The 8,467-nt window shown below is 36.6% G+C and overlaps 1 protein-coding gene across 2 annotated transcripts; it reads left to right on the top strand.

Moving 5' to 3' along the window:
- Positions 1-459: 459 nt before the first annotated feature.
- On the top strand, positions 460-3,127 carry LOC145129941 (R-linalool synthase QH1, chloroplastic-like). 2 transcript variants are annotated; one of them, XM_079064784.1, is made up of 7 exons: positions 460-809; positions 897-1,167; positions 1,332-1,704; positions 1,839-2,057; positions 2,162-2,300; positions 2,407-2,655; positions 2,768-3,127. In XM_079064784.1, the coding sequence occupies exons 1-7, from the start codon at positions 597-599 to the stop codon at positions 3,083-3,085; spliced, it is 1,782 nt and encodes a 593-aa protein (XP_078920910.1). In that variant the 5' UTR covers positions 460-596; the 3' UTR covers positions 3,086-3,127. The 2 variants fall into 2 exon arrangements, with proteins under 2 accessions (XP_078920910.1, XP_078920911.1); XM_079064785.1 differs by having other exon boundaries at positions 2,407-2,674; positions 2,768-2,878.
- The last annotated feature ends 5,340 nt before the right edge of the window (positions 3,128-8,467 follow it).

The following is an 8,467-nucleotide window of genomic DNA, read 5'->3' as shown; positions in this document are numbered from 1 at the left end:
GACTTGAGCTTTTAGCACAACAATTAACTCGGACAACGGTCGCCAGAAAACTCCTCCGGCCGGTACCAGAATAACCAAAAGCTGCGATAGCAATTGCGACAACAACGACTTCTAGCGACATCAATCTTTAGCAACGACACCAATAGGGACGTCTTTTTAGTATTAGCTACAGAGGAATAGCGCCGACCCATTATTAGTGGCGTGTTTCCCTATCTTTTATCTTCTGCGACGTCTTTTTTCGCAGCTAATACTAACTTCTCTTGGTGTGACATCAGCCCATGCCCTTGCCGTGGTTACCACGTCATATACTATAGTCTTAACTCCCTGGATTATTAACGACCATAGATTTCTGTCTTCAATTGAAAGCATGTGTAAAATGTTACATGCATGGTCAACATCATAGTACCGACTAGTGACAAAGAATTAATGTCGTCCACCCAAAGCAATGAAAGTAAGATAATATTGTGAGTATTTGTTTACCATCAACAAAGGAAATGGGTGGAATTAAATAATATGCTAATAACGAGATAGCAATGACATTAAAAATCTTGCAGCAACTCAATTGTGGTGTTTGGGTTTGACGTACCTCCTTCTCAATGGCTTTAGTGCGCCTCTTTTCCAATTCAAGCTTCTTTTACAAAGATTCTTATGCCAAAAGCAGAGGGTTTAACATCTGCAAGCCATTATATTCATCACAATCCACTTCAACAGCCATCACAACCGCTCAATCTCTGGTTAGACGATCAGCAAACTATAAAGTATCTTTATGGTCATTTGATCATATTCAGTCACTCTCTACCAAATATAAAGTACGCAATATAAGTTCTATAACTGTTTCCCTTTTTCATGTCATTTTTAATTTGCTAGTATATTCAGAATTTAAGCTACATGCACAGGGAAATGATTACACGTCAAGAGCAGATACTTTGCTAGCTGCAGTGAAGTCGATGATACGCAAAGTGGGCCATCCGTTGAGTACCCTTGAACTCATTGATGATTTGCAGAGACTTGGAATAGCATATCATTTTGTGGATGACATAAGTTATCTCTTGGAGATGATTTACCACAATTACTACGAAACTCAGGACAAGTGGGATAGAATGGATCTAAACCTTAAAGCCCTTGGTTTTAGATTGATGAGACAACATGGTTATCTTGTTCCTCAAGGTACAATGTTAATAAAATATCTTTTATAACCTCCAATGTTTCATTTCTCTTAAGAGAATTTAAAGATTACAATATATTAGTCCCGCATCCAAAAGTATGAAGTTTCATAAAACACGTGTCAAAAAATTAACATTTTCCATCATTCTTTTATTGTATATAATTAGACATATTTCGCAACTTCAGCGACACAACTCGAAATCTCAAGCCGCACTTATACAATGATATGATGTCCATGCTGAACTTGTACGAGGCTTCATATTATTCCTTTGAGAATGAAGGCATGTTGGACGATTTAAGAGACTTCACCGCTAAGTATCTTAAAGAAAATATACAGCAAATTAATGAAAAATTATCATCATTGGTAACTCACGCTTTGGAGGTTCCATTGCACTGGAGAGTACCGAGGGTAGAGGCCAAATGGTTTATCCTAGAATATGAGAATAAAAGTGGCATGAATCCGACCCTTTTGGAGCTTGCAAAATTGGATTTTAATATTGTCCAAGCTATGCACCTTGAAGATCTACAGCACTCTTCAAGGTAAAATATCTTCCCCATATGTACTGTATGCATTATATATTTCATTGCGACTTTTTAAATATCCTATAAATAAACAGTAGTTAGATGTACGCTTGAATAGACTAATGATGATAGTTGATGACACATATGAACAGATGGTGGAGAAATACAAGTTGGGATAAGAATTTAAGTTTTGCCCGAGATCGATTGGTGGAGAATTTCCTGTGGACGGTTGGTGTCAATTACCTACCCCACTTCAGTGCGAAAAGGAAAATACTGTTGAAGGTTAACGCCATAATAACTACTATTGACGATGTCTATGATGTGTATGGTAGTTTGGATGAACTTGAACAATTTACTTATGTTGTCGAGAGGTAACTGTAAATATATATGCTGTTTCTTCCCTTGGAAGTACAAGTTGATTAATTAGTAATTGAAGAAATTTCACATTATTTCAAAACACTTTTGTAATTTGTAGATGGGACATCAATTTGGTCGGAACGCTTCCACAATATATGAAGATCTGTTTCATTGGATTCTACAACTCCATAAATGAGATGACATATAAGATGTTAACGAAAACCGGATTCATGATCCCTCCTTACCTAAAGAAAGAAGTGATTATTCCATCTTCTTTAACAATAGCATATCCTGCTTTCTTTTTTATTAATAATATTGTGACCATCAAATCTAATTTTGTATTCAATAATAATAACATGATAGTGGGCAGATTTATGCAAGGCATACTTAGTAGAAGCACGGTGGCATCATAGTGGACATACACCAACACTAGAAGAGTACTTGGACAACGCTTGTGTATCGATAGCTGCTCCTGTAATACTTATGCATCTTAACTTTTTAACGTCAATAACTTCAAAAGAAGAAATTTTACAAGGCATAAAAAGAGCTAAAAATATAGTTCGCTACTCTTCCCTAATCCTCCGACTTGCTAATGACTTGGGGACGTCCTCGGTAATTATAACCACATTCAGTTAAATATATTTCTCAATATAATCACTATTTTCATTATCAAAAATTACTTTAAATAAATAAGCTCTAATATATATTCTCTTATTCCTTTAAGGATGAAATTGCAAGAGGGGATAATCCAAAATCAATCCAATGTTACATGCATGAGACTGGTGCTACAGAAACGGAAGCTAGAATGTATATCCAAAAGTTAATCAGTGACACGTGGAAGAAACTTAATAAGGAACAGGCAGGTGCAAACTCTGAGTTTTTAAGGGAGTTTAATGATGGTGCAACAAACCTTGCTAGGATGGCACAATTCATGTATGGTGATGGAGACAGGCATGGTCGTCCAGAATTGACTAGACCCCATGTCGTATCCCTATTATTCAATCCAATCCAAAGAATCCATGAACCACGAATTGTCTTTTAATACAATTAATAGTCTTTATTTATAAATTGAGATATCAAAATATTACCCCGTTGTATATATGAAAAAATGAAATTTACATATAATTAGCTAAAATTCCAGCAATACAAGGGGCTGTACACAAACTGGATCAAGATACATATAGCCGGACAATTAATACAATACAATTACAACTATTTATATACAGTATACGCTAACAAAATCAAGGTAATATGTAACCCTATCTTAATCTGTTGTAATGGAGGTGCAATGGTTGTCTTGTATTTCACTGCATGTGGGGGAAATTTAAAGTAAAACAGGAGGAGAACCCGTTGCTTAGTCCTAAATTTTTTCAATCCCCCACGTGAAGGTGGTCCATTGATTCAAATGGAGTATGGAAAATTCATATGACATTAGAACTTTTAACCTGTTCATTGAAAAAGTGGCAAATAAGATTTATTTTTGCACAAAACGAATAAATCAAGTTCAGGGCCGGCCCACGCCCAAGGCAAGTTGGGCCATGGCCCAAAACAGCAACTAATAGTGGAGCATCGGATTGTAGGAAGCTGTCAATGAGTCCAGCCGAAAAGGGAGGGCATCGAGTCCAAGACCTGAAGGCACAAATCACAACTAGTGTTATACATGGTGGTCTAGGTTGACCGATATATAATGACCATTTTATCCTTGACAAAAAAAAATCATGGGAACCCAATTTCAATCTAAGAAAATATTAAATGAGAAATAGTCTTAACATGAATTAATAGAAATATACAGAATACTCGAAAATGAATACAAGGTCCAAATGAATGTCATAAAACACATTAGAAATATGTTAAACGCAATTTTAGAGACAAAATACTCAAAATAAGATCTACATTAAATTATATGTTTAAAAGACTCATCGATGTGGCTTCTCACATCCAAACTCATCAAGAATTGCAAATTTTAATAAATCTCACAAAAGTTGTTATTAAAATAAAGTGAAATACTAATCTTATTGATTAATCGATCAAAACTCTAGTGTAATACCCAATCAAAATGGGTTTCCAATAAAATAAATTTCATTTAGTGTTTACTCAAATAAATATCTAGAGTTTTACGTACTTTCTATCTAATTATTTTTATTTTTTATTTTGCATATGGATACTACTATTCAGAAACATTTTTTACCAACCGGACAGAAACATCTTTAATATCAACATACCTTTGATAGAAAAACAATAAAAGTGCAATAATGTAACAAAATAAGTAAAATATGATGATATACTAACCAAATAAAAAAAAGTAAATTGTCATTTCTTGCAAAGAATGCTAATATATTAAAAATTAAGAACATGAAATCAAAGAATTTGTTACCAATAATAAACAAAAAAGCGAAGTACATTATTATTTTTGCAAATCATTATACTTCATAGATTCATGAGGGGTGGGGTGGGGGTGTCTCAAAAGTCATAACGATGTATGAATTCAATTATTCTTTATTCAAATTTGCTCCAACATTATACTTGTTTTCACAACTTTAGCAAATGGTTTCCATTCATTCGGCCGGGAATCTGCAATCGGGCAAAGAACACTATATCAGTTTAAGTGAAATAAAAGTACATTGCTTATATTAGACATAACACAACATTTTTTTTAATTTTCTCGAAATCCAAATCTGCAATTATTCTAATTTTATGATCTTCTAGGTGACATTCTTGAGAAGATAATTTTAAAAGAAATCAAATTGAAATGGAAATCAATTGTTTTAATTGAATCTGATTTGGCTACTTTATGTGTTGTGGTTTAGCCATTAAATCAAGTACATAAAAAGATAAACCGTGAATTTCAATAATAATCAAAGATTACATCAGATCCTAAATATATAGTATTAGATAGATATAATTAGCTACCCTCTAATATAAGCAATATAATATTATGTTCTAAACATTGTCTAACATTCCCCTGCAAGTGGAAGGCGGGGAATGACTTGCAGCTTGGATCTTAAAAAAGTAAATCTTTGAAAGGACAACGGTTTTGTACACATCAGCGAATTTGATCAGCAGTAGAAGTGAACTGAACAAGAAATTACCCAACCGCCACTCGTTCATGAACAAAGTGAAAATCCACGTCAACACGCATGAAAGACTGGATTAGCAGAAAGATAAGTGCCTCCTAGATTCTCACACCAGAGTGTGGGTGATTATTTTACTGGAACATTTAGTTTAGTAAGAAGGGCTTTCAACTAGATCACTTCAACAATAATATCCGCAAGGGCTTTATATTCTGACTCAGTTGATGATCTTGAAACAGTACGTTGTTTGTGAGCAATCCAAGCGATCAAGTTTGATCCCATGTAGATAGCAAATCCTCCCGTGGAACGCCGATCATCTGGACAACCAACCCAATCTGAATCCGAAAATACATGAATAGGATCTGAAATAGAGTGTTGCCAATGGACATCCGTAAAAGCTTTGTAATGAAGATCCCGAGTTGTGACGTAGAAGAAGACCATAATCTGTTGTGCCCTGTAAGTAACGCAAGATTGGTTTAACTGCAGCCCACTGATTTTATATAGGAGCATGCATAAACTAACATACTTTATTCACAGCAAAAGCAATATTCGTTCGAGAAAAAGTGACATATTGAAGAGCTACCACCATTTGTCAATAGATAGTTGGATTGGTGAGAAGAGGAGTATCATCAAGAGATAAGACTTAAGTGGTGGTCATGGGAGAGGATACTGGTTTGCAATCCTTGAGACCAGAGCAATGAAGAATATCCAAGATGTACTTTCGTTGAGACAAAATAAGATCAGAATCACGAGAAACAACTTCAATACCCAAGAAAAAAATACAATTTACCAAGGTCTTTAATAGAAAAAGTGGATCCCAAATGTTGAATAATTCCAGAATTTTTTGCGTTATCATTGCCAGTAATGATAATGGCATCCACGTAGACAATGATATAAATCAGAGTGCGACCAGATTGTAGAATAAACAATGATGGATCTGTGCGAGAGCCATGGAAACCGAAACTGTGTAGTGCAGTGGTGAGTCGTTGAAATCACGCCCTTGGGGCTTGTTTTAAGTCGTAGAGGGATTTATGTAGTAAGCACACATGATCTGGTTTTTGAGGGTCAACAAAGCCTTGTGGTTTTCGGATGTAAACTGTTTCTTTTAAATCACCATGTAAGAAAGCGTTTTGAACGCCGAGTTGTCGGAGGGACCAGATGTTGGTCACGGTAAGACATAGAACAACACGAATGGTGGTGGCTTTGATGACGGGGTTGAAAGTCTCGTGATAATCGACACCAAGTTGATGTTTGAAACCTTTAGCGACGAAACAAGCTTTAAAGCGAGAGATTTTGCCCCGTGGATCTTGCTTCAGTTTATAAACCCATTTGCACTCAATAACGTTGGTGTTTGCAAGAAGTGGCATTAAGTTCTAGGTGTCATTTTTGGTGAGAGCATGAAACTCTTTGGCCATGGCAGCACGCCAAGCGGGAATTTTGTTAGCTATCGAGAATGAAGTTGGTTCCATAGGTGGGGCAGTATCAGTTTAGGACGAGGGGTTATATGGGTGGTGTGTTTTGGGTTAGGACGAAGGTTTAGAGGTCGTTGCGAGGGGCAGCAGGTAGAGTTACAGTTGTAGGCATAGAGGGCTCGGTGGACGTAGTTGCGGTGGGTGGTGGGGATTGTGTCGGTTATGAGGAAGTAATAATTGAATATTGAGGGGAGATGGTGGTGGAGTGTCGGTTATGGGGGTACATGTGGTATCAGATAGGTCAGGTATAGGACAAGGATAGGAAGAAACATACAGTGTATTGGTAGTGGGGGTAGATGTAGTAGGTGATGGTAATCTAAAAGGAAAAACATCCTCACTGAAACGAACATGGCGAGCAATGTAAATGCGATTAGTGAAGGTGTCAAGACAACAATATCCATGATGTAATGGACTGTAACCAAGGAAGGTACAAGGGGTAGACCTTAAAATGATTTTGTGGCGATTGTAAGGGAAAATATGAGGGAAGCATTCACAACCTAAGACCCGAAGAAAAGAGTAATCAGGTATCCAGTTGAAGATATGTTGGTATGGAGACTTATTGGATGAAATACGTGAAGGGAGGCAGTTTATAAGATACACATCCGTTTCAAACGCAAATTGCCAAAAACGTTGAGGAAGATTTGTTATGGGCAAGGAGAGTAAGACCACTTTCAACAACGTGATGGTGACATCTCTCAACAAAACCATTTTGTTCGCTAGTATGAGGACATAACTGACGATGAATAATACCAAGGTTTGTGAAAAAGGGAGATAAGTTGCGAAATTTCCCTCCCCAATCATTTTGGACACTTTTGATTTTTGAATTAAATTGTCGTTCAACCATTTCCACAAAATTGGTGAAGGTGGTGTATACATCTGATTTTAATGTCAACGGATAAAACCACTTATACCGAGAATGATGATCAACAAGAACCATAAAAAAGTGACAACCATCAAAAGATAAGGTCGGGGAAGGACCCCAAACATCACAGTAAATCAAAGCCAAAATGTTATTGCTGCGAAAATATGAAGTTAATAAGGAAAGTTTAGAAGATTTTCCTAATTGACAAGATGAACACAAACTGGAACATTGTTTTGAGGAAACTGGTAAAGAAAAACTAGATACAATTGAACTAAGAACACGTTGATATGGATGACCAAGGTGATTATTCCAAACAATTGCAGACCCATTGGTGGCTGTGAAGGCAAGCTTGTGAATGGACTTGAAACTGGGAAGACACAACGAGTAGAGACCATTGTTACTTAGTCCTGTAAGGAGGGTGGTGCACTTAGGTTTTTCCTTCACAAGAAAGAAAAAAGAATGAAATTCAAAGAAAACATCGTTGTCATGACAAAATTGTTGAACAGATAAAAGATTTTTCTTAACTTCGGGAACATGAAGAATATTAGAAAGATTGAAGGTTATATGTGCTGAATAAAGTTTGGAATAACCAACATGAAGAATAGGAAGAGAATTACCATCAACGACATGAAGTGAGACAGAGCCACGTTAAAACTTGGAGGTGTCAAGTTTGGACAGGTTGGGTATGGTATGGGTGTTGGCACCTGTGTCGGAAAACCAAGTGAAGCCTGATGTAGAGGTATTGTCAGCAAAGGTTGCAAAGTTTGCCTGAGGACGTCGTCTTGTAGGGTTATTAGAGCCTTGATTATTGGGGCATTGTGAAGGTAGATGACCTATGCCACAATGGTTACAGTAACCATAAACCATGTTTTGAGTGGAGGCCCAAGATAATTGTCTAGAAGAGGTGGAGTTGTTGTTGTCACGAGACCGATTCTGAAAATTCCCACACGAGTTATTTCCACGAGAGTTTCCATAGCGATTACCCCGATAATTGTTGTGAGGGTGCGAGGCATAGTAAG

This window comes from Lactuca virosa, chromosome 8 (genome assembly GCF_052849685.1).
Source record: "Lactuca virosa cultivar CGN04683 chromosome 8, Lactuca_virosa_CGN04683_v6, whole genome shotgun sequence".
NCBI classification, from domain to species: domain Eukaryota; kingdom Viridiplantae; phylum Streptophyta; class Magnoliopsida; order Asterales; family Asteraceae; genus Lactuca; species Lactuca virosa.
The sequence above is the reverse complement of the archived record's forward strand: the minus strand, read 5'-3'. Positions and strand labels throughout refer to the sequence as shown.

Excerpts from the sequence above, each read along its gene's own strand:
- LOC145129941 (XM_079064784.1), top strand. The coding sequence starts at position 597 with ATGGCTTTAGTGCGCCTCTTTTCCAATTCAAGCTTCTTTTACAAAGAT. Across the intron at positions 1,705-1,838 it reads GATCTACAGCACTCTTCAAG|ATGGTGGAGAAATACAAGTT; the intron begins GTAAAATATCTT and ends ACATATGAACAG. Across the intron at positions 2,301-2,406 it reads CTCCTTACCTAAAGAAAGAA|TGGGCAGATTTATGCAAGGC; the intron begins GTGATTATTCCA and ends ATAACATGATAG.